Genomic DNA, 26541 nt, shown 5'->3' with positions numbered 1-26541 from the left:
ACTGATTTTTAACCACTCAAAAAAACCATACTGTTCAATTTGTTTTAAAGCACAAACATCAAAAAAACAGCTCTTCTTTTTTTTTTTTCCTCCTGGCAGAAATCAAGTCTAGCTAAGGCTTTTAAGAGAGTATCATAACACCAAGTTCAATTTATTATCTGTCCACCTCCTTACCCACAATAATTTTAAAATCCTTTTGTATTTACTGGAAGACTATCCTCCAAAAGAAACACATCAAAATGTAATGCAATGACTACACCACCCATCAATCTTACAGATGCTTCTGGGGATCTTAGGATGGAAGAAAATCAACTATAATTTAATCTTCCCCATGCCATGCCACATAAGTCATAGAGCTTTCCAGGAACTTCTAGCATGAGTTATATCAGAATTAGATTCCTAGATCTTAAACATATGTTAGAAGCACTAAATTTAGGGAACTAATTTCCCACTGTGCGGAATCTGAGCTTCAATGTTCACTCCTTTAACAAGGCCAAGTTTGCTTAAGCATATACTTCAAATTTAAGAACTAAAATATATGTGTGTGTATATATATATATCTCTGAGAATATCTGTCTGTAGTGACTCTAAAGAACATCCTGCAGTTCATCTTTTTTACTTCATAATTTTATATACTGTTGAGGCCCTTAAATTTGAATACTTTTCAGTCTAAGTGTTAAAGTAGTGCGCATTTGTTACTGAAGTTGTAAAGTTCATTAAGTCATAGAATTAATCATCAACTCTTTTTTGACAATAGTAAGGTCTCCTGTACATGGTTAATTCCATGCAAGTTTCTCCTCTTCCCCATTCACTAATTCCATGCCCCCTAAGAAAATAGTTTATTCAAGACCTGCCTAGCCCTGGGAACTGACAAGCCGGGGGGGGGGGTGGGGGGCGAATCTTTTAAAATAGTAACCTAGGTTCTCCAAGATGTATGGTACATACATCCATCCTAATTCATGAGTAACTGTCTCAGGTCTGCGATGCACAGACCACCTCTCCTGCCCTAGCAATATTTGTGGGACGGGCTCAGGACCGGTCCCCCCTAAGGCTGAACAGCTTCAAGCAGTATAAAGCAAGCTGCATGTACTTGTGGGTGGTGGGACAGGAGACCCGCACACACTTGAGGACTATGGCTTTGGGGAAAGAAATCAGTCTCGCATAGCTGGGGCACACAGTTAGACAACACCAGGCTGTTCACTCAGATGGAGAACTTGGGTTTTTTAGAATAAAACAAAAACGAAAAAAACCCAAAAAACAAACCCACACCAAACCAAGAGCTCCAGAAACCAAGATTTGTTAGTTCTAAGAAACAGATTCTTCAAGAGCATGGTGGCCAGAAACAATTAACAGTTCATAAACAGCTGATAATATTTGCTTTGTTTCTAAATCAGTATGCTTTAGATACAAAACAGGCTTGATAAGGAATTTTCATCTATATCCAGCACATTTAACTAATGAAAACAATTTTAAATGCTGGTTTTGTTCATTAATTGGATTCCAATTTCCATCCAAATGTAGCCTGATGAAAATCAGAAGTGAAAATTAATCAAGCAAATAAGAAAAGCACCATTCATCATTTTTAACAGAAAATGCAAAAAAACCACATTAACCAAAGCAAATGGTAACTGCCTACTTGTTTAAATAGAAAGCTACACTCACTATGTTAGCAAAGGGTAGCAGGGGTGGTACAGACTACACTAAGGCTTTCAGAAAGGTAACTAAGTACAGATGTAAAACTAAGTCAACTTAAATCAGATTTCCTGCTTGCTCATTTAAATCATAATTGAAAAGTGATTAACACAGAGATGTAAATTAATCTACCCCACCGGATGAAGCTAAGCAACTGTTTCTGCATACCAGTAGCTCTAATATTTTAGACTAGTCCAACTTTTTGTCCTGGAGCAGCTTGGATACACTTCCTTCCAGACCTCCTGCAAGTCCCTGAACACCAGCCATCTGTCCCTAGCCTTACAGCCCATACCAGCTATTCCTTATCTTAAAAAAAAAACATTTCTTTTTTTAATTCCCACCACCTCCATTCAAGATTTAGCCTAATCTGCTCCTAAATCCTGTAATCCCTGGCTGCTTCCCCATTCCACCGGGCTTGACTGGAGCTCTTGCACTGCAGGTACCATCAGGACGGTCCCCCTCATTCCAGCCAGACTCTGTAGCCCTACAGAAGATTTTTCCAGGAGAATCGTTTCTCTGCTGCCATCCTTACCACATTATGTAGTTTACTCCTAGCAAACTCGCTTAGCAGAGCAGTCATTTCTTAGTTTCCAGACACTGTTCCCCTTCTTGGTATACTGCTCCACAGCAGAGCTAGAAGCTGAGGACTCCCAGCCAAGAAAATCTGCAGATTCACTCTTCCTCCTGCAACTCTTGCTTGCAGAGCTAGGAAAAAAATATCTGTAAAGCCCTACAGGCTACCCTTGGGATAAGCTTACTGTAATACTTCTGCCAAGGCCTGGCGTATCAGTCCTACAAACTGCCCGAAATCACACACGAGGAGGACAGCTTTTCCCTTACCTGACAGACCATCAGAAAGACAAGCACGCCTCCTCATCTTGCACTTTCAAAACAGCCAAAGCATGGCCAGGCAAGGATGAAAACTCAGAAAAATAAAGCTATGATTCTTCAGATAGATGGTGGTAGGTAGAAAAGTCGGTCCCAAACCACCAGAGCTGGGGGAGTGGACATTGTATTTGGGGAATAGTATTTAAAAAAAACAAACAAAAAGACCCACAAAACCAAAGCCACCAAAATCTAAACATCACCCCAAAAAAAACCCCTGGAGTTTCACCTCCTTGGTTCTTCCTCAGAATGAACTTCCTGCTCTTGCTTTCAGCTGACACTGCTGCTGGTCCATCGACACCTCCCTTAGTCAGTAGGAGTGTGATCCCACCCATGGCAGGGGTAACAAGGTTTGTTATTGTGCCCCTCACGTTGAGCATCAATCTCAATCTTTTTCTGCAAGCCTGCCAGCAGCACAAAATTTTTTCCAGTCATGTCTTCATGGACCACTTGCTCCATCAAATGTGTGTGGTTGGTAAATCCATGGCAACGTTTGGGATAAGGTTGAAAATCTTCAGAAATACTGTATCCACTGAAGTAAGTAGGATTTTGTGCCAGACATCAATGGGAGCAGAAACAGATCTTTGCTGGTTTCTAAACCCATTACGTATCTCCACTACATGTTTTCATTTACTCTAAACGTGTTGTAAGTGAATTACCTTAGGATGAGACATTTATTTTAAGTCACAAAGTCGTGTTATCCATTTCTAGCCAGCATCAGTTCTTTAAGCTATGAGGGAAAGAATTAAAAATTATTTTTAAGACTGCACAGAACAGTCTTACAGCAAATGTTTGGCTGCCACCTAGGCTAGTGGATTATTGGTGGTTTTTGGTTTTGAATAGTAAACAAATCCGCTTTGTAAAGTGAAAAAAAATACAACCAGTAGATGACTGCATTATAAAGTTGTCTTTTGCCATTCTCCCCCTTCCTAACTGATAACTCACTTGGTCTTCAGAATACCCTAAGCTTTGTCAGGAAGCGAGGCATCATTTTATTGAAACCCTCTACAAGACCCAAAGCCAAGATCTAAACCATGTTTTTGCAACACACTGTGAAGAGTTATCCTGGCCTACAGCACTACTAAATGCTTTTATTTATTTGGTAATAAAAAATTGCAGCAAGGGGAAAACAACATTAAGTCAAGTATCCTTGAAGACATTCCAGCAGGATTCAATGCATTAACAAAAAAAGCTTTTGACACCAGTGGAAGAAATCCTAGTGTGCTCATTTTCCAACACTAAAAAGTTCAAACCTTTGCTGGAAACAAGAGGCTCACTAAGGAAAACTTATTTAAAGTCTTTGTAGGATAGGTCTAACATGGTCCACAGTTTTACAACATCCTTGCAAATACCTCTTAGGTCATAGTCTTGTACATCAGCTCAAATGGTGCTGCAAGTGTACGTTAACCAACTGAAGCCTGAGCTCCTTGCCACCCTCCAAGCTTTTCCAGGTTTATTTAGAACAGATTTAAGCCCATGCTGTGAGTCTAAGAACTTTCCGCCGTGTTCATTACCTGAAAAGCCAGGCTACGCTCAGGAAGTAACAGGTTCTTCACTGCTGAATTCAGTCAGTCAAGAGCTAGCAAAACATATAAAAGCAGCAACGTGTATTTTTAACTTCTCTCCAGACATCCTGAAGTATCACCCATTTTCCCATGCACAAACTGCACTGCCATCATCCACCCAGGGCTTCATCTTCATAGGAACCCCTGACTGATGCAGGAGGGATTTCCAAGCACAAGGAACTTCCCCACAGCAGCTGCAACGTTGATCAGGCTTGCAGCAACCTTCTAGTATGGCCAGGACCTCCACCACCCCCTTCTACCATCCAGATCTCTCGAGCTGGCTCCCCCTTACCCCGCAAACATTACTGCTGCATCATCTAAGAAACACTTGGGTCGCCTGATGAACCAAGAGCATGACCCCTTCTGAGGCAATCGGCCTGGGCAAGGCCACACAGTGCTGCCTTCTCTCCCCATCGGTGCTGGACACCCAGAAAGTATGCCGTGCAGGTGGGAGCCCTGTGTCCAGCTAGCTGAGCTGGCCCACTTCTCTGGATTGAAAACCCAAGCAATAACCCCTGTTGCATTTCCAGTTTGAATACCACTGCATTTCAACACCTTAAACTCAAACACAGCTGGTTATTACACAACGGTCAGTACCCCAAGTGAGATACTATTGAAACCATCTCACTTAGCACTACTCACTCCACTTCTTGGCCCTCAGCTTGAGTACTTTTCATCACCAGAGTCTTCTACCTGGCAAGGCTTGGGGATCTCCTCAGACTACTAGAAGTCACTATCAGGACCACACCTATCAGAAGTGTTTCCAACACGAAAACCCAGCCAGGAACGAGGGGGTAGAAATCACAGAAGCAGAGAAAGAACACTTTCTGGCAGGCTGGTTGTAAGGCATTTCACAAGCAGGAACAGGTCTGACATATTTCTGAACATGGCATAAACTTTTTGTTTTTGCAAAATCTGATTGGCCACAATGCCAAAAAAAGCAATCTGCCACCTTTCATTCTGAATAGACAGCCAAAAGCAGAAATCAACATAAGGAACAGATTGTGAAACTACGTAAGCAGGAATTTTGCTGGTCATTCACAAGCAGCAAACATAGGTATTTGGTGTTGCGACACTGCATGCCCACCAAAAGAAAAGCGATTATGTATAGAAACACTTCCACTTCAGAAATCATGGCTGTGACACACACCAGCCGCACAGATACTCCAGACTCTTAGAAGCTGCCCATTAAATCTGTGGCTTTGAAAAACACAGGTACTCATCAGCTCTGGTTTACAAAGACACTCTCAGATTCCTTGGCAGCTGCAAGAAAAACAGGTTGTGAAAACAGAAAGGTCACTTATTTTTTCATCATGTGTAACAAACAAACCAGAGATGGAGCCAGCTACACACCAGAATGAGGACTTGACCTATTTTTGCTTTTGGCCTGAAGGAGCTCAGCACACTCTAGGGACAAAATAAAATATTATTTGGCACCTTAAAGAATTAAATTTCCCTTTTTTTTTAACATTCAGAAGATGCTGAGCCTGGTACTTAGCGCAAGTCTGAGATGTTTAAGGGAATACCAGTTAAATCTTCCCATGACAAGAATCTGGAAGCAGAGGTCCGACACAAATTCTCTTCTCTTGTCCCAGGGAACTACAAATATCACTACAAGTATTCAAAACCTGCAGTGAGGAAGAAGCCATTTTTATTTTTAAAAGTGTACATTACTAGTCAGCAAGTGATGCTATTTGCATTATGTCAATCTCAGAACTGTAAAAAGAGCTATTAACTGGAGGCTTCAACACCTCCGAAAAAATACCAACTGTCAGCTTGCCAGATCTTTGTACATCACGCAGTGCCAAGTGCATTTTTACTTCCCTCACTGGGGGCCAGTCCATCTCCAGAGGCAGAACAGTTTCTGATTACTCCGGACATGGGTCCCTGCCAACACAGCATGGAGAAAAGTCTCAAAGGAGACTCTGAGGTGGTGGAAGAACCAACCATTTTCTCCACAGGGCAGAACAATCCCACAATATTATGCACCACAGAACAAATTTCTTAGTTGTCAAAAATGCATCATTACTGACTTTAAGAAACTAAGCAGCAAAAAAGGTGTATTCAAGGCACTGAGGTTACAATATTTTTTAAAGAAGTCTAATTAGCTGGTAGTGGTTTTTCCAGACAATGCTGCTGTTCTGTAGTGCCCTCCTCAAGACTGCATGTGCTGCACATGTATGGTTTCCATTTCACTGACATAAAGCCATTTTGTAAAAACACTGGCAAATCCTTCTTCACCCCCCAAAAACCACATCCTCTTTTGGCTGTACGACAGCTCCTCACAAAATCATCTACTGCTTAACAAGCTAGCCAAATTAAGGCAAAGCCACTTACAGCTACACACATTATAGATTTACATACATTACTACCCCTGGGTAGTTTAGACAATAACAGTTGCACGAGCTAATCCTATCAAACCCAGACATCCAAAGGAGCCCAACTCCACGAAGTAAGAGTCAAAGTACCTGGAAACATAGGACAGTTTTTCCTCTTCCTTGTCTCTCATCTATGCTCAGGGCATCAAATGAAGGCCCTCAATGAAGCAATTTTTCATTTTAAATTACTTTTCTTTCCTGCCAAAAGCACAATACAGTTATTTCTTCTCTTACGTCTATGCGATATAGAAGATCTCTTCTTTACTATTGTTAAGAAAATTACTGGAGGATAAAGAAGGAATCTCTCTCTTGACCACAACATCTTCTAAGGAGAAAATTTTCCATTGGCATGTTCCTCACCTGCAACAAAAAGCTTCAAGAGATGGCAAAAAGAATAAAGGAGAGCAACCTATCAGTCTAGCTGTACAAGACTTTTTTTGACAACAGAAAAAGGTGGTTTGATTTCTTGGTGTTGTTTACTGTAGGAAGCTACCTTTTTTTTTTTTCTTCTTTCCTAGAAGCCTCTATGCGTATTACATAACCTGAAAAGTAATGGTGAAGCTAAAGAAAAGGTTAGAAAGAGCACTTTTAGAGGGTAGAACTTCAAGAAGTTACAAAAGGTGTGCAAAAAGACCAGTAGAGAAAGCAGTCCTACTGCAAGCAGAAAGGCATCTCTTCACCTTGGGTAACTTTCACACAGCAGAAGTTCAGCTGTCTCTCACAGGACCTTAAAGACGCAGGAGAGCAGCTGGCACGAATTCCTCTTGTGGAGGAAAGCTGTCTACTTCTCACCTTCCTAGATGTTTTGAGTACATCTGCCATGTGACAGAGAAAGAATTAATTCTACTGCACTGTTTCAGGACATTCAAGGGCAGGATGAGCCCTCCACAGGTCAGCCCCGAATCTCCCGCACCCTCAGGATGCCAAATGTCAAACCCAAAGGCTACAAAAGAAATGCAGTCAGATGTACGATTAAACATGCAAAGTTGCAATTATAAAAGGAAGGGTGCAACCCACTTAACCCCAGTAGATAGGCCAGGTGTATTTAATTGCATGACTGTACAAAGTTGAACCTTAAGACAAAGATTTCTTGTTTGTTTGGAGCTTTAAAATCATCAGCGTTGCACGAGAACAAACTCCTGTTCTTGAGAGACAAGTATGCGCATATTCTCCCCCAAAGTTCAGAAGACAGAAGCAACAACATCAAAACAGCTTTGATCGGCACAACACTACATCTGAAGCAGTTTGGCTGGGATACTTTCTAAAACTTTTTTTTTTTTGTGGCAACGCATCTTCTGGAAAACATAAGCACAGGGCATATTCACTTTTGCAGAATTTTACTCTCCTCACACAAATTCCAATTCTTTGTGCAGGTGCTCAGGTCATGACATTCATTACGAGCGACAGTGGGCAGCCTAACAAAACAATTCGCAATTGTGTCAGAATTTAAGTGCAGAGTTAAGAAGAAACACTTAAGGGTAAACAGAAAGCGGTTGTTCTTCAGGCCCAAAAGTAGCTGGACAAGACATCAGCTACAAATAGGCACAGAAAGGCCACCGGTCCTTAGTATGGTCAACAGAAGGACATATACTAAAACTCATGGGCTTTTTTGAACATATCACCAGGATAATAAGAGTAAAATCATGCCCTTTTGACAGTAAAAAGAACTTTAAACTCCTAATATTCTTAACTGAGACATTTCTTAAGTCCTGTTTTTTCCTCAAACCTTAGAACATTTCAACAATTACCACACTTTCTGATTTACTTGTCTTTTAGGAGGCCAGAGGAAAGTCTACAAATCTTGGATTTTTTCGAAGAGAGACAGGAAAATTCAAGAATCAAACCAACATGCATTCCAATGCATCCCTTTTAAACGACTACACAAAAGGAATGCTTTAAACAAGCAAACAGAGCTTGGGATTTGCAAATGAATTATACAGTTGCAATATCAAGAACTGTTGCTAGTGATAGGTAAATACATTAAAAAAAAGAACGGTTAGCCTGCACTGGACACGGTGCTCGGGCACTGTCAGCCACACGCAGTGGACATGTGCACACACCTGTTTATACATCCGTAACCAGACAGGTACCCAAGGACAGCCTATGCCTTCCCGTATGGACTCTGCTGCCAAGACAAAAGGTAAAGCAACAACTGGATTCTTAATGAGAGAGAAACTGCATTTCATTAGATTAAATCATAGATTAAATTAGACGAGGTTCTATGCAATAAGACCTTTGGTGTTCTACACCAGCGTGATATCCATCATGGAAACAGACCATAAGGAATGAAGTATCTCAGTCACGTGGAAATTGTTCTCCTGAATGTGGCCCAGTCCGAGGAGCTAAATGCAAACCAGTCTTTGACAATACTGCCACCTCCAAAGTTTGAGACACCCGACTATTCCTGAAGCAGCTGGAAAACAGTGTTTATGCTCTTGTCAAATATGCCTTAAAGTTTTGGATGCAGAGGGAGAGGATGAACCATCACAAAGCTCACACTAACACAGCTAAACTTATCTAATTACTCAGTCTCAAGCTCCTGAATACTCAGTTTTAGGAATACTCGGCTACAGCTGTTATAAATGGGTGTTCACACCTGTCACTTTAAGCTCTGGCAACAAAAATCCTAGATCTGTTCACTATGCAGATTTTTCTCTTTCCACCCATACAAAAAACCGTCAGGAAGGTGACAGACACTTGTTTCAGTAATTAGGATGACACCTTAGTTTATTTGGGAACAAGTCCTACACAAGGTCACAGCAACACTGACGCTAGAAAACAGTACATATGAAGGATCAGCTCCATATGGAAACTTCTGCAAATGCCCAAAGCTCACCCACCTACTTCTTCTAACCCAAGGGAGAGCCACTTGTGAGTCCATGCCACAACAAGGTGAAGAAAGGGTCCGTACAAAGATATTGAAATAAAAGCTTCATAACCCTCAGGCACATCGTAGTGGGGTCCCAAGGCTCACTCCATGGTTTGTGAGCACACATTCACAGGTCTTCAATGACTTCAGACGCTAAGAGGCCCTGATGATGGTAAAGCTGAAGTTGCTGAGGACCGACCTGTGCTCAGTCAAACAAAGAGGAAACAGGGAAGAGTCACCCACGTCCAGCCCTAAGCAGAAGGCAGAATCTGCACTGACAAAAATAAGCAAGACCGCAGCAGGATACCCTTCTTATACCCTGATGCCAGCAGTGTTTTCGGAAAGGGATATCCTCATTGCCACCTAAATCAGTGCTCCCAAGAATACCAGGACATCCACTCAAAACAAGCCAAAGGGACTCGAGTTGCCCAAACGCTTTTGCCAAAACCAGGAACTTAGGTAAATGGACATAAAGTCTCCCTGCGATTCCTTCATTAATGCTTCCAAGACCTTCATTCTCTGAAGCCTCTGTTACTCACACAGATTTTTCTTTTGTTGTTTAAACCCTCACAAGCTCTCCTAGATCCTGCTCTAGGATCCTAGTTACCTTTAGCCTTTCAAATTGCTTCCATTTCTTCTTCATAGTATAGCTAGCCCTTTTCTTCTGCTCTTTCTACTTCTACATGCCCCAATACACTAATCAGTCTTATTGTTCTACTAGAGAAAAAAAAAAAGAGTAAGACTCAGAAGTTACAGAAACTAATTTCACACACAAGATTTAAAAGTCTTTGTCCAATAAAGTTTTTAAAAAAAATTTAAAAGGGAAACCTTGTTTTCCGAAAAAACTGCATCCAATAAAAGATAAAGTCAGTTTTCCTTATTTTCCTCTCCCCAGAGAGGGGCAGCTACTCCAAGTAATACAAGGGGCTGACTTGCCTGAAGCCCACAGAACCACCTGTTCCTTTCCAGATAAGGTCACACATAAGTAAGAAAAGGTGAGATAGTTTCAATTGTTCATGCATTTGTTCTAGTATCAGGTTCAGGGGCTGCTTTGGAAGCATCCCCAAACTCTGCAAATGCCATCAGAGTTTATCTTCTGAACCTGTGAGTTTATCCCTTCTTTTTGCATGTTGGCTTGACGTATCTACAAATATATGGAACAAGAACTCATTTAGAGGACTGAGCAAATAGCATGAACAGGAACAATAAAGCACAGACAGTATGGTCCTTCCAGCTGCGAAGCATCCACACTTTTACACAATGACACTTGTTTCTTAATGCCTTTTTCCAGATGTTGCCACTATCTCTAATTCCAGAAACCTGGAAACTGCCAGAGATCCTAGCAGACGAAAAAAGGTACATCTGGCAAGGGGATAAAGGTGCACTAGCAACAGAGGGACAGACAGGAATAAGATTTAAATCATGAACTTCGGTGCTGTTTAGGTGCATATTTAAAGCAAAAGCAAGAAAGAACCACAACAAAAAAAGTGGGGAAAATGAAAATAAACCAAGCGAGGCAAAGAACTGTAGGCTTACAGTATGAATCTCAAGACTAACAAAATAGTTTGCAAATCTGGAGTAAAAAGAAAAACCTACGTTTTTCATTACCACTAAAGAAAGTTATATACTATTAACAAACCACCTCTTGTTTGTCTTAAAAAAGAAGAAATAAATAGAGGCAATCCATTACCATTAGATAGCTTTTTATACAATACAATGAAGCAGAAATCTGAATTTTTTTAGATTAGTCTGCCACTCGAAGCGCAGAGGGACTGGGCTCAGGGGGGACAGAATTTGCCACAGAGGAACTGCTATTAGCAGTAAAACAGTAAAAACGTATTTCCATTGTAGTTTTCATTGGAGCAATTCTTCCTGATAAAGCCACTATTACACCCGCTATAGTTTGCAATACATTCCTAACACCCAAGTTGTTCATTCCCACAAACAACCCTATGAGTGTGGAATTTTTCCTGTTCCTTGCAGCGACACCTTCTTGGCTTCTTCCTCTGGGAAAAATACTTAGGCAACAACTACCCTTTAGTGCAATATATATCTATATATATATATAGAGAGAGACCCATTGGAGTTATTTGATAAAGTTCAGTGTGCTGTGCTGCGTTTTCTAGTTCATGGAGAGCCTCAGACCTGGCTCTCTAGATGTCACTGTTGAGCAAAGAAGGGCCAAGACAGCCACGTCAGAGCTTGGAAAGCTCCATCATCCACTCTACAGTTACAAGTTCATTTTGAAAATCCATCTTCCATTGAGTTGCTAACAACCAACAACAACGGGGAAAAGAGAGATGAAAAATCACCTTCTCTGTGTAATGAGGTTGTCTTTTCTTGAATTGCACAGCACCATCTCCTTCCAGAAAGGCTCTGGAGCTTTCCAATACAACAAATTATCCTCTGCTCCACAGCAGAAGACCACATTTATGATTACTGCTCAGTACTGGATTTGAGTAAGATTCTATTAAACCTTTGCATGTGTTTCTTCGAAAGCAATGTAGCAAGCAAATCACAGCTTTCTGGAGGTTAATCCATCTAATTTAAATCCTATATATTTAGCAATGCTGCATTTCAACAGGGCTTGCACATTTATAGAACTACTACATTCAAACAATCATTTTAGCTACATATAGATCCCCGCTTTATGACAAGACACCATTTTTTTTTCCTTCCATATCAACAGGAATACAGTTGTAGACTAGCATTATTAATTGCAAATCCCAGCAATTTTAAAATTCCATTTTATAAGAGATATCTTTCTGTAATAATTCAAGTTGTCTAGAAAATAAGATCTAACACTTAAGAAACACCATTTTCTGGTTTCACTGACCGGCTCCCAACCACAGCCACGTGAAATATTTTCAGTGTGCAAGCAGGAAGACAGACAACATATAGAAAACTGACAGAACACAACTAGTAAACACTGCTCCCAGATCTTTCAGGTATTTGGGCAAAAATACAGCAAGCTGATTAGTTCTGAACAGAGCATTGTACAGATTAGTATCACCATCCACTAACCATCCAAAAATCAGAGATTTCCCTTACCCCAAATGGTGGATATGAAGCAGCAGCAGCAGCGGAGGCAACACTCACTGCGGGAGGTGGTATTCCTGAAGAAGAAGGTGGGAACAGACCCAAGGCATTCAGATTTAATCCAGGAATTAAATGTGCTTGAAGCTGCAATGGCAGAAGAGTTAAGATTTATAATCCTGGTTATTAACTTTAATCAAAATCCTAGTTGTCATAGGCTATTAAACTTTTGAGAATATGTCAGTATGTTATTTAAAAAAGTTTTCATCTCTGTTTCCCCAAGGACTCTGCTTCAAACCTGTTTCCCAGGCATACGCACAGACCAATGACATTAAGAACACACAGCAGGAAAGGCAGCTGGGAATCACTTGCTGCAACTAAATCAGTGAAACATACGACAAACTTTATAGCAAGAAATTCAGGCAATAGTACAATTTACTTTCAGATTGAATACAATTATCAGAGAAACGATGTAATAATAATTTTGGCTTTATACTAAAAAGGCAACCCTGTAGAAACTGAGAAAGCCCACGCACAAGTCCTGATTTTTCATACACTGGGGGTATATGCCACAGCACAACCACATCCTCCCTCCCATACCCTTTCCCCCCCATGCCTTGCAAAAGGTGAAATAAGATACCCCCCAGCATTTGCTGTGAAACCATCAGCTATGCCTGTCCCTTCCTTACGCCTGAAAAAAAGTGGCAGCGTCATGTGGTAGGAAGCATTTGTTGCCCATGATACAAAACTTGTCAGTACTCTTTTTCACTTTTCCAGACTGTCGTACAGCAATGTGACTATACTTTAGAAATACCTCAGCTAGAGGCAGACACCATCTCAGACTTCACCAACTAAAAAAACCTACCTAATAACCACTACAAACTAAACTTGAAGTGCATCTAGTAACAGAGGTAGTTTTCTGCTTACCACACCTTTGCCAAACAGCAGAGCAGCCTCAAGCTTCCCCATATTCCTGATCACTGTATGAAGCAAAAATGCACCACTACAAAATACTTTGTGTCCTCATGTGTAGCTTGTGTCCCGCAATTTGCTTACAGTATGGGAGGGAAGGGAAAAAGCAAGTGGAATATTCTCTCCAGCCAGTAGGAAAACCATGAAGAGCAGCCATTTCTAGAAAATCAGACTACTGTAAACTGAAAAAAATACTTCCAGTCTGATTCTAGACCAAAGGATTTGGATACAAACACAAAAAGATCTTCAAAGCTGATAAAAAAAATTCTCAATCATTTCTCAATATGCATTAGTAATACTTTGGCAAACTAATGAGGTGTGGTTTTTGTTATATGATCGCCAATCATCTTTGAACAATTGAATGCTTTTGTCATCTACATCAAGAAAAGCCTTAATAAAGCCTTCTTAAATAACTGAAAGCAGGAGAGATCCTTCTTCTATATTTTGTTATGCTTTTAACATGAAGGTACTTGGAATCACTACTGTAAAGAAACATACACAGACTCCAGCACAGAAACCACAGCAGTACATAAACACACATTTCTTTAGGTTTCTGCAACAACAAACCAGAAAGCACCTTCATTAAAATAGCGCACAGATAACTAAATACTAAAAAACCAAGCCCCATGAATTAATACAAGAGGCAGAGAGGCTGCAACAGGGAAATTCTGTTGTGATATTAGGCAAGGAATTTTCACCATGAGAGCAGTGAGACAGGGGCACAGGCTGCCCAGACTGTGGACCTTCTACCCAAGGAGACGTTCAAGAGGGGACAAGCCCCCATACAACTTCATTGAACTTTGAAGCAGACCCTCTGCTGGGCCAGGTGACCTCCAGAGGTACCCCACACCTAAATCTTCCCTTGGTTCTAGTTCCAGAAAGGGCCCATGCCACAAGACAACTCACATTCATAGCAGCAATATCATTTTCATAGGACTCCCTGATTTTCTTCATAATTTCTTCCTCAGCCTTGGCACAAGTTTCAATACTGCCTTTAACTGTAATGGTCCTTTCCGGATTATAGAGTGTCAAGTCCTGCAATCTGCATATGAAACAGAAGCATAGTTAATTAGTAAACAGCAGAGGGTCATCCAGGTTTATCATTCGAGTGCGATGACATCCGAGCGTGTCCAGTTTGCCCTCCAAAGAGCACAGTATCAATTCATAACAGGGCTCAAACAGTTCTCAGAGAATCTGGAGAAACTCTGTCCTCACAGCAAACAACAAAAACCACTGCAGCAAGGTTTGGCATCAGAGGATTGAAATGTGTTTAGGTGCAACACAAGATGGAAACCATCATGCTCTGTAGGAACAAGCTGCAGAGCAGTAGAGCACCACTCTGGTTCAAACTCCACTCCAGCCCTACCAACAGAGAGAGGGCTTCAGCCATTTTAGACATCCCAGAAACACAGACCATAAGAAACTTTTATTTCCTTGAGAGCAACAGTGGATTCCTTAAGGAGGGGAAAAAAAGCCCAACCCTCAGTGAAACTGCAGGAGAGCCTCCAAATCCTCGTAACAGGAAAACCAAAAGCTGTGTGCAAGTCAACATTTGCTGCGAAACACTAGTAATTTCTCAGGGAAAATTAAAAGTTTTAACAGCATTAAACTAGTGCTTTGTTAGGTAACAAATGCTGACTTACTATGGTAAAAACGGAAGAAATCAACTGGGAAGCCATGGCATATCCATGTAATGAAACAAGGTGAGTTGAAGGGGTGAAGACAGAAACAAAAAAAACAAAAGAAAAGGTCAGAGCAGGATGCAGGAGGGGTGAGGAAGCCCATGGCATGTAGGAGAGAGGAGAAAGCATGCAAGGCTTGCTTTCTTGCACAGCAGGCAGCGTGGCAACCTGCGCATCTCAGTTAAGCAGCGGCAAGCACGAAATTCATCCACAAAGCAATCTTTAAGTTTCCAGTGTGCGAGCACTGAGTTACTGCCTCAGGAAGTAAAGTGGTGGAAAACACCCCAAAGGAGAGGAAACTTTCCCAGACCAGCTGCCTTACTTTAACTTTATGGACAAGTTTACCAAAAGGCCTAAATGAAGAGATCAGGAGAAAGACTAATTAGACAAAGCAGAATCAATGGGCATATACGCTCTCATGTTCCGACTAAACCAGGCAACTTCATGGGGCTGTTTCAGGCATAGCATGACAAGTATAATCTCGAGGCCAAGATTTTAATGCAAATAAACCATTAACTTGCTAAAATAAAAAACACTCTGGGAGTGTTTACAGACAATGTGTTATTTGTGTCATCATCGGTAAAGACAAGTCGGTTTCACAAAATGAAGACCATTATCCCATTTACCCTGTACATATTTTTTTCCTTTAAGAACTAGCATTAACAGTCTGTGCACTGTTTGAAAACAAAATGTTTATGCCAACACATTTAAAAGAGCATGCTGGCCTTACTAAAGCTATTCTTGAAACAGACTTATTCAGGTGCTTTTTCTCCAATTAATTCAACTTCTCTTCCTCAGACTAATTCCATAAACATTTACATACCTTCAGGAAGGTCTCAGGTTCTTTCACCCAATTTTGCATTTCCTCTTTTTGAGGAACCCCATTCACTCTTAGCTTCCTTGCCTTCACTTGAGCTATTTTCTGCAGGGTTTTTTTTTTTTTTGTTTGGTTTTTTGGGTTTGGTGGGGTTTTTTTGTGGGTTTTTTTTTTTGTTTGTTTGTTTTTTGTGGTCTCCTGCATGCGTTCAGACCTCTTCACACACCCTCCTCTGTCATCCAAGCTGTCTCCCTTTCCTGCAGCCTATAAGCCTTACTCTCACCCTTTCTGGCTAAAGCGTAAGTCCAGGATGCGCTCAGTGCTTGAAAGTTCATGCCAGAGTATTTGTTATTCAGAACAAAAGGTTCTCTGAAGATATTACTCCAGGGTAAAACTACTATTAACAGTCAAGCTTCTACAAAGCAGCAAAGAAATGTTGATCTAATCAGCGATTTGCAGATTTCCAGTGAAGGTGAAAACTCCTGTTGAATCTCAGCTAAATCTGAATGGGTCTCAGTTACCTTCACAAACTCACAGACCAAAAGCTATTAGTTTGAAGCAGACTATCCAATGCATTCTGGTTTGGCTACTAGTGGCCGAGAGGGACAGAACCACTACTAAAATTCTTCTTTTCAGTATTCATTTGTTTTATTTCCCTCCCTCTTGTGCAAAAATGTGATCTGTACCAGAAACTAAAACATCACTAATTTCACTCATCTTCACACATAGCTCAGAACTGATCCAGGCTTACAGTTTCAAACACTCGTCATTACATATGGTATAATATGTTAAAAACAACCGACACTTAAAATATAAGTCTAACACTGGCTCCACAGAGCCTATGTTATTTTTAGGCTTGCTCTTGACTGAGTTTACAATGAAGACTCACTGTTTACATTAAATTTAACTGAGCTTAAGTAACAGTTTAATCCACATTACAGAAAGGCCTCCAAAAGGCTGTTACCTCAGCCTTCAAAACACACGTATTTTTGTAAAGAACTCTGTACCTGAATGTACCGTAGAGGCATTGCTGTTATTTGAGACATCTCACCAAAAGATTAGGCCACTGAAAACTTACGGAGATATCGTGATTTTAGTATCTGTGTCCTGTTCAATTTTCTTCAGGTTTCTTCCTTCTTTGCCAATAAGTCGGCCAACAAAGTTGTTATGTGCCAGTATCTTCAAGGGAATTTCTTCTGTACTGTAACGGAGATTATACCCAGTGAGACTTTTGGAGACCAGAATGCAAATTTTTATGCATGTTATGGGTAAATATTTTTTTTTTTCATAGAAATGTATACAACTCCATTCACTTACACGTGTTTATACTAGATGCAGAACAAGTCCGAGGGGAATGCATGTTTCAGCACTATCATCTATAGCTTCATTGTAACATACCTGCTACATAAAGCTCAGACTGAAGGAGCAAGAGCTGTTGGGAAGGAAGAAATAGACCTTAAAGCTTTTAGTGAGAACTCACAACTTGTTATGCTCACTCTGATTAAAAGCTAATAGTTGGTCAAGAAACTTCAGTATTTGCTCCAGTTCACCTCAAAATCACAGCCAGACAATGGCTGAAAACGTAGATGTGTGGTGGGGCTAATTAAGCAAGCGGACTGTCCTGAAAGGAGAAAAAGTCTTAGTTCCTTTACCTACTTAAATATGGATAATGGCAACTAAGATTCACTTATTAACAGTTTTTAAAGATTACATCTTTAAATGGAGTTGACAAGAATTCAGAATTTTTAATGCTTCCCCAATGAAATGCCTTTTACTCACAATTTAGTATCTTGAGCTTCCTTTTGCATGATCTCCATAATAATTTTACAAGCCGTTGAGCAGCCTTCAGGAGTCGAGTGGATGGTAATTGGTTTCTCAGCAGCACCTGCATTCTCTTTACGATGAATATCAATTCTTGAAAGAAAAACACTAACTGTAACCATGTACTGTACGGTAAGCCTTGCATATTTCCAACTCTCATAAACCTGATTTATTTTGAGCTAACACTAACTACATTTAAGTGGTTTAATTCTGAAAAATACACAACTACTTAAACATCTGCTAACTACTATTTTTGTCTTATAAAGGGCCTCTCCTATCCTGATTTTACCAGCTAAACCCAATCTTCACGGACACTGGGATCGCCTTCCCTTCATCAAGGTATTCAGGGGAGTCGTTAGATAGACAATCTGTGGAAAACTGCTGAAGACAACATTTCATCAAGCTTTCCCAGTACCCTACCACCAGCCCCAATACTCCACCAATGACTGTGCAGCTACAGTACAGTCAGGCCTTGCCCCATCTTGTCTTTTTAATGACCTCAGCAGCAGAGTTTCCTACCACTTCTCTGCTAGCAAGTAGTATCACAGTACTTGTACTTATCCTCAAGATTGCTTTTTAAGCCTAAAGTTTGTCCTGACATTACCTTTCCTCTAGATCCACTCTCTATCACTCTAAAACTACTAGCCTTAGTCTACACCATGGTTTATGTAACTCTAGGAATTAAACAAAAATTAATTATGACCTTCATCAAGATAATGCCTTAGATATTATTTGACCTCTGCTAGTAACCGCAGGTCACATACTCTCTTCATCTCTGCTTTTTGCTTCCTCCCCTCCACTCCCTCCAAATCACAGTTGTTTCCAAACTGAAACAACCAAGCTGCTTTTCAGTAAGTTCTTTCTGATAACGAAAATTTATTTCGTTTCGTGATGCAGCATCTTCTAAGAAGCCCATGGCCATCCTTGGTGTAACAGGAAGTAAATGTCATTTCTTTTTTTATCCCCAAAGCAACAAAAGCATCGTTCTGGAAGTCATGTATCTGTAAAGTTAGCAACCTGCAATTATTTCCGTTTTATCCAGCCTTCTTAAGAGATAAAAGCTTCCCTTATACCAGTCTTCCAGGATTCTTATAGTCCAGGAATTAGACATTTTAGATACCACCTTAGAAACTGGTTACCCATAGGCAAACAACAAACAAGTCTTGTCAGGACACCACAAATCTCTTTAACCTGCATTGTTAAACACAGCAAATAGTGTCCTGGGTTACAACATGCTAATGGGAGGTTGGAAGGAGCATCATGGTAATCCTGGGTCTGGCTGGGGGGGGGGGGTAGGTGGGTGCTGTTTGTTGGGAGTGGAGGGGGGGTATAATTAGAGAGGATTGTTATCCTCATCGGCTGCTCCCAAAACTGAAGCCACCCACCCTCATACCCCTCACATACAGCTCATTTTCAGGTCCTGCCTGCTGTAACTACAGAGCTGGGGCCTCACACCAGTGCACTGCTGAAAGCAGCATCCTTCGCTCTCTGCTCTTAGGGGTAAGCTGGAAAAATTCTTTGACTACAATCCCCACCTCCTCTTGCATCTGTGCTGAGCTCTTCCTTGTGGGTAGGGATTTAACATGCACTGAAAACAATCTCCTTCAGCGCCTCTAGACCCTAGTGCTCTTAAGCTTCTTAGGTCACTTAGCAGCTTGCTTTTTGCCTCCCGTGCATTTCCTCAATCTGTGTTTTGGTGTGGTATGCAACTTCATAGCTACAAATGTATCCACCAGAAATACATGGGAGTGAGGTGTAACGAGCAGTGACGGGGCGTGGGAAGGTTTTCGTTTTGGTTCCCTCTCCGCCCCTTGAATTGAAAATATTTATAGATCCTAAGAATGCCCTAAATTAAAGCTAGAATAAAGACTTCGATAGGTCACCACACCAGCTTTACATCCCACAGAACAACATACAACAGCTCTTTCAGCTGCGTTTTCTGTGCCAGAACCGTATTAGCACATCTGTAAGCAAGCTCTCCAGCAACACGCGCCGTCCTACTAACACTGCCTAATTTCATTTCTTTAAAAAGGGAGAAACAAGTCAGCTAGTATTTGAACACGTGTCAAGGACTGAATCCAGTCCTTAAATAAACCTTGCAAAAGATTTCCTATTCATTGTTATCTTCATTTGCTCTCTGACCACACAGGTTAGTTGTGAAGTTTTACAAGTTTTCCTTTACAGAAGACATAAGGACACGATGTTAAAGTTTACAATTACAGTTTTGTAAAATAACTTACTTGGACTGTGTCTGCTTTGTAATGTTTCTGATTGTTGCTCCTTCTTTCCCGATAATGGCTCCTACGAACTGCGTGGGAACCAGCATCCGCAGAGGAACGTCTGACTGTGGTTTCTGCCTTGTGGTTGCACCGGGTGACCCTTGCCTTGGAGGACCCCTCTGTCCAAATCCACGTCTTCCCTGGGGATGTTGCTGTGGAGGTTGCTGGGCTGCCATTTCATCAGGGATGTATGCAACTTTCAAGGAATAGTTTTCAAGCTGAAACCCGTTCAGTTTTTCTATTGCTCTGTTTATTTGCAAAGGGGAGGAGAGAGGAGGGGGGGAAAAAAACCAAACAAACCACAATCACATGCAGGGCCTTATGAAATGACAAGTCACTCAGATATAGACTTCTGCTCTTTCTAAATCATTTGACAAAGCCATAAACCAGTTCCAAGAATCCAAGAAGAAAAGTTACATTCAAAATTCTTCAGTCAAGATCTTGATTACACAACCTTTTTTTTTCCTTTTTCTTTTTTTCACTTTTTTTAAGTCACCATATTAAGGACTACAAGTTAGTTCTTGCTTGCTCTGGGCTTCTGTGCACTTTAAAGGTTTTGCTGGTGCAACCCTATCAGCAAAACCTCACAGGAGACAGAGCTTATACGCTCAAAAGCATTCTTTTGCCTGATTTAATTTAAATCAGTTTCCCAAATAGAATTAAAGCTGCACCAGAGGGAAAACTTTTTAGCTGCTATCGCAGCACCTTCGTTAGGGTTTTTGCCAGCACAGCTATTTGGCTGGAGTTTTTGTAATAACCGACATAGCTATGACAAAAAAAAAAAAAAAAAAAAAAAAGAGAGAGAGTAAAAAACGATATGAAAGACAGCTCCTGGTTCACTCTCAGCAGGAAAGAAAGCATTCAAAGCCAGTCAATAGCATTTGAAACACCACTTAGCAGACCACGACAACACCTTGCAACTTATAAACTAGTCATGTTGTAAGCAGGTTTAGAAGTTGACCAGGAAATTCAAGCCAATGCATCTGTTAAATTCTCCACAGATGCAAAGGTGTTAGAAGGCATTTAAATGGCGTTTCAAGTTCTCTTGTGCTTTTAGGCAAAGCAGAACCCTGTCTCAAATAGCACAGAGGGATATTGCCCAAATGCACGCAACGTGCTCTCACCGTGGCCCATCACACTGAATAACCACCCGCTCAGCTCTCCCTCTGCCCAGCCCCCCTTTCTAACCAAGGTGGGGCCAAGTTTGCAAATCAACCTGACCTGCTGGTCTCCTCTTCACAGAGGGAGCACAACTGAACTTAAAATTTACAGATTTCTGGAGGGTCAAGGATCTACCACTCACAAAGTCAATACAATTAAAGGGCCAGGAAACAGTAGGCTTAACTAAGCTACACGCAACACACTAATAAGCTAGCAGTATAAAATTAACATGTTTGCCCAAGAAAGATATTTCAAGTTTTGCTACAGAAGGCGTATTATTCAGATTATCAGCAATATATTGTTTATCAATGAAACGTGCATCAATTTGGCCTAGTTTCTAAGTGCCAGGCTTAATCTTGGACTAAAGATTACTGATAAATTTTGTTTAAGGACTAAATTTAAATCAAAAACAGTAATGGGAGGGAGGGGGTTTCCATCTCATATTAAAGAACCCACTAACATTTTTGTTGAAAAGCTCCAGTAACTGTATGCTCTGGAGCAAGGCCTCACATTCAGAAACTAAACCTAGCCCCTCCATTCACGCACGCTGGCAGGTGTTTACTGCCAGTTTACCAAATGCTAACCTCAGCAACATTTTTATTCCTGCCTCTACTGCAGAGATAAAGGATGATGCCAGCCAATCACTTAAATTGTCAAAGGCAGCCAGTGAAAAGTACTATTCACCTCCTGGGTGACCCCTCGGACAGTCTGGGTGTCAAGCAGCAGCTCTGCAGGGAAGCAGCAGTATATGGATGCTGAGGATAACATGCCCCTCATCTCCCAGTTGAGCCAGCATCCTCAAAATACTCCAGCTGGACAGTAAAGAATTTATGAGAAAACAAGTAAATTGTGTCTTTGAAGCAGTGTTTAATAAGGGCTGGTAATAAATAAGGCCCAAGGCAACACCAATGAACATCAAGGAAAGCAAAATATTGAGTAACTGATCACTGCTCATTAAATACTTCTGTTCATCAAATGAGACACGGGTCCTTTGGGAACAGGGCAGGAGTGTAATTGCTTCCGTAACAGAAGGATCTCTTACAGCATATGTCAAGAGAGCTGGATTAATATTTGCTGAGGCCATTTCAAAGCTGACATTTCTTAACTTTTACTCCACAGACTTGGAAGAGCATTATACTACACAGAAATCCATGTTTACAAACTAGTAAGGGCAGTGAGCAGCCAGACCAGTGAAACTTGTGTTCCTATGGATTTGTCTCTCCAGTTTTAATTTCTGTGTAGATTTCCGATACCCAAAAGGCCTTTCACTGAAGTGTCTCTCCATGGACATCCCATCTGGGAAAGGGGTCTGGAGCCTTTCCTTTTTAGGCAACCAAAACATACTAAGCTCCTGTTGGTTGTGACAAGAGACCTCTATTTCTGGACTACGTCTTCCTACAATCAGCCAAAAAGCTGAATTAGTACCAGGAAGGGAAATGGCACCACCAGCCAGTGTAGTTGCACAAGATCTGTTTCTTTTGGAATCAAACCTCAAGATGTTAGAGAGATGAGTACCAACGATTTCATGGACATGCTGGTAGGCTCTAGATTGACATCTATCCCAATTCATTCCCTTCCATGCATTCATTCAACAAGTTCAGACATTGCTTCTTTCCCAAAATGCTTCAATTTCCCCTGGCTTTAAAACATTAGACCAGAATCCCAGCACTGATACAAAACCTTACGTTAAATCAGTGCATGAGATTTCTCACTCTTCAGAAGTGGTAGGGGAGGAAAAGACCAGGCTTTTTGTTTGCAACCAAGCTACATACCTATACGCCTTCACAACAAACATCATTCAGCAACAACTGGCATACATACATGCCATACTTTTCCTGGAAAGATGGTTGGAACTTTTTTTTTTTGCCAGATGGTTCTATATGACTGTAGAGTACCTTAAATTCAAAGCAAACTGAGAAAAGTTCATTTGCCATTGTGGAAAATCAATTCTGTCAGCCAGCGGTGAACAATTCCTGGCCACCAAAGCCATATGACACGGAAAAATCACACACTAAAAAAAACAGTGGACACATTTTTGAGCAAGTATTTGAAGGCAAACCTGCTTCAGAGTCCACTTCTCTAGTTAGATGATGGAGATACTACAGTACCTGCAGTACTGTGTACTAGAGAATCCAGTACACTAGAGATAATACAGTAGTATCACTTCTTTAAGTTAGTCTATATATTTATGGAGAAAACTTTAAAATAACTAACATCCTCCGAGTCAGAGATCTCCATATCTTATAGGCTGACTTGTTTTATAATTTGACTTGTTCAAGTGATAAGAAGTCAGAAGAGTCAGTAACTAAATGCTGCTCTCCCAAGTCTTTTGTGGAATTGACGTTTCCTAGGTAAGTGGTCCCACATTCTGTACTAATTTAGGCACCCACAGCAGAATGCCATGATAACTAATTTTCAGTAATGCAGCAAATACACAGTTTTGGTGCATTTCTTACAGAAGACACAGCCCAAAGCTTTTGATACTTTGGCTGTTGAGCCAGGCCTTCGCATTTCGACATTTGACAGTTTTCATTAGGTTTTTTAAGGCATTGTCATACACCTTTATTTAACTGTTCTGAACTAATTTTTAACAGTTTTGTGGCACGAAACATAGGGCTGGAATCAGGCAAGGTGATAGCTCTCAGTAGTCCTTCAGCACCATAAGAAGCCTAAAGTTCTAGAGGAATCTAGGCACTGCTTCAGGAAAGAGGGGGTTGCGGGGAGAAACCAAGAGCAATGAGTGATTAAGCACTGCCTTCTAGATGGAAGAAAAATTCCTGTAAAACAGCATTTAGGACAGCACTTCCTATGAGGAGAGCCATCCCCGCTCCCTGGGAAAGCCTGAGCCTCAGAGGAAAGCAAGTGACTGGCTCTTCATAGTGCTAGTGGCACCCGTTTTGGTCAAGGTTATCATCACTGTTGCAGTCCACCAAAACCACGTTAAATCTGGCTCCTTTTGTAAAACACACGTTGACTGACCACCTCGGAAACTTAAGTCCAAACCACAGCAACACCACCTCTGTCTTTCCCCAAAGACTTCTGCCTTCCCAAACAGAGCCGAGGGTCTCCTTCCACAGCCACAAATTAAAGGCCACGCAGGTTACCTCTGCCTGAGTGCACCACTGGTACCTACTGAAACAATCCACAAACCACCTTTTACACAAGGGCTAAAAGCTTTAGAGTCACTTAATGAGGATAAAGAAGGAGAAAGATTCAGTAAACTTCCTCATTAGGAGGTGCTCTCCTCTCTCAAATCTTCTTTAAAAATTAATTAATATTTAGTGGAAATGGAAAATGCTTCCATTTCATATACCAGCAAGAGCTGGTACACAGGAATCTCATAGTGTAGTTCAGAATTTTTTTATAAAACAAATTCTTTAAGAGACTGCAGCGACTACTGCTTATGCTCTGCTAAGATGTATAGCAGCCTGGCTTATGTTCACATGACACCTGCTCAGAAGTAAGAGGAGCCCTACATAAAAATGAAACCTTTAAACAAATATTTCGTGAATTAGTCACCTGAGATTTTCCCATCAAAATGACATCTCATGGCTGTCCTCTCATGAGCTCCCTACGAGAGCATGTTTGCCCAGCCTTCTCCCTTCTGATGCTAGTGGAGGTTAAACATCCTAGATAAATGAGTACAGTAAAAGCACCGAGTCTTGTGCTGGAAATCATTCATCCATTGATAGTGCGATGACACTAAGTACTAGATGGAGAACATATTTCACTCCCACATGCAGCTTGTACATACACCACCTTTCGTTTTTCCTCCCTGAACAGATACATTTGCATACCGAGAAGACAGATACACATGGTAATTTTTCTTTGGCATAATAATTTTTTTTGCCTTAAATAAAAATATAGTTTCATTTGTATTTCTGAAAATAAAAACAAAGCAAAAAAATAAAGCTAAGCTTATAATCATACACCACTGAATTTTCAGTATTACCGTTCCTATGGCAACATTAGCCCTGACCCATGATGGCATGTAAAAGTATTAGTTACGTGAACTCTTATTCATTCATCAAGCATACATGTTGTGTGCATACACATAGCTTTGTACTACATTGAAAAGGTAAAAAATCTGTTTCTTTTTTACAAGTATCCCAATTAAAAGGTGACCACTAGTGTCTTAACACTCAAAGTAATGTACCTACTTATACCTGCAAAGATGCAGATCCTGAGCTCCTCGCGTTGCAGCCCGCATGTAAAACACACCATCAGTTACAAACACAGCCAGCACATGTACCTCATTCCTGAGCTAAAAAATAAGATAAAAAATAAACACCTAACCCTATACTAAAACAATACACAACCACTTCATATATGCAAGGTCAACTTTGCACAAAAATCTTCCTTCCAAAATCCTGGATAGAGCTAAATCCTCTAGCACCCACTAGACACCTATACAGTAGAACATTCTGGGGAGGGAAAGAGAAGGCAGTGTAACTTTTGAAGGTAACAGCCATAATTTAGGTGGCAGCACGTCACAAGGACACAGTCAGCGTGCCCTGCCAGTTGCAGTCAGGGATTGATACTGTGAGAAGAGGGACCTGCTTGCCAAAGGACACCCCCGAGTTGCCTCAGTGCCTACGTGCAGCTGGCTGGTTCTTCAAACTGAACCGTGCCCTCTGAACTCCTCTCTTCCAAATATTCCATAACCTACCATGCCGTTCAGTAATTGCACGTGCCACAGCAGCACACACATGCCTTGTAAGGTCCCCTCCAGTTTCTGGGAAGTAGAAGCAGTTTTGGAGTTGAAACAAATCCCTCCTCCTCCCAAGCACTTGCAGGACAGGAGGGCAGGGATGGGGTCACAGAGACGCTCTGGCAATCCCAGCCTTCTCCTCGCCACCCAAAGAGCAAAGTGTGGTTTTCCCAGGCCCGCACATAACTCTGTGCTTGCTGTACACCTCTCCACAAACCTACCAGGCTTCCCACAAGTACCTGATCCGCCACACTAGCTCCCCTGCTCCGGCCACACCGAGACAAGGAGCAGCATCCTGTTTTTTCTGCCAGGACCACCTCATACCTGTCCAGCTAGGAAAGAGAGGCATCTCTACAACAGGTCAAAGCCATAGCCCTCCATTCCAACTAGAAGTCAATAACCGTGCGCATCTCACATTTTAGGTGCTGTGTGCTCTCTTGTCCAAGACTTGTTTCTCATGAGGACTGCATTCTTCACAAATTTCAGTTCGCAAGTCAGATTTGCATGCAGCCCTGTATTGATTATGCTGCAACTATAGCACTAGCCCCCCCCAAAAAAAAAAAAAAAAAAAAAAAAAAAAACACCCACCAAACATCCACAAAACACCAAACAATCCTCTGCCACTACAATTGGATTTGCAAGACAGAAGAAGGCTCAGTTTTCCAGCTGGGTG

The 26541-nt window shown here is 41.2% G+C and overlaps 1 protein-coding gene across 4 annotated transcripts in view; it reads right to left on the bottom strand.

Moving 5' to 3' along the window:
- The window catches only part of IGF2BP3 (insulin like growth factor 2 mRNA binding protein 3), a 114360-nt gene that overhangs the window by 16140 nt on the left and 71679 nt on the right, over positions 1-26541 (bottom strand). For all 4 annotated transcript variants that reach the window (XM_040590098.1, XM_040590099.1, XM_040590097.1 and 1 more), the window contains 5 exons: positions 19958-20242; positions 17676-17810; positions 16975-17097; positions 14304-14439; positions 12441-12572 (listed from right to left, as the gene is read on the bottom strand). In XM_040590098.1, coding sequence (XP_040446032.1) covers positions 12441-12572; positions 14304-14439; positions 16975-17097; positions 17676-17810; positions 19958-20242 — 811 coding nt within the window. The remainder of the gene's footprint in view (positions 1-12440; positions 12573-14303; positions 14440-16974; positions 17098-17675; positions 17811-19957; positions 20243-26541) is intronic.

This window comes from Falco naumanni, chromosome 4 (genome assembly GCF_017639655.2).
Source record: "Falco naumanni isolate bFalNau1 chromosome 4, bFalNau1.pat, whole genome shotgun sequence".
NCBI lineage: Eukaryota > Metazoa > Chordata > Aves > Falconiformes > Falconidae > Falco > Falco naumanni.
Note: the sequence above shows the minus strand (reverse complement) of the source record. Positions and strands in the feature narration are given on the sequence as shown.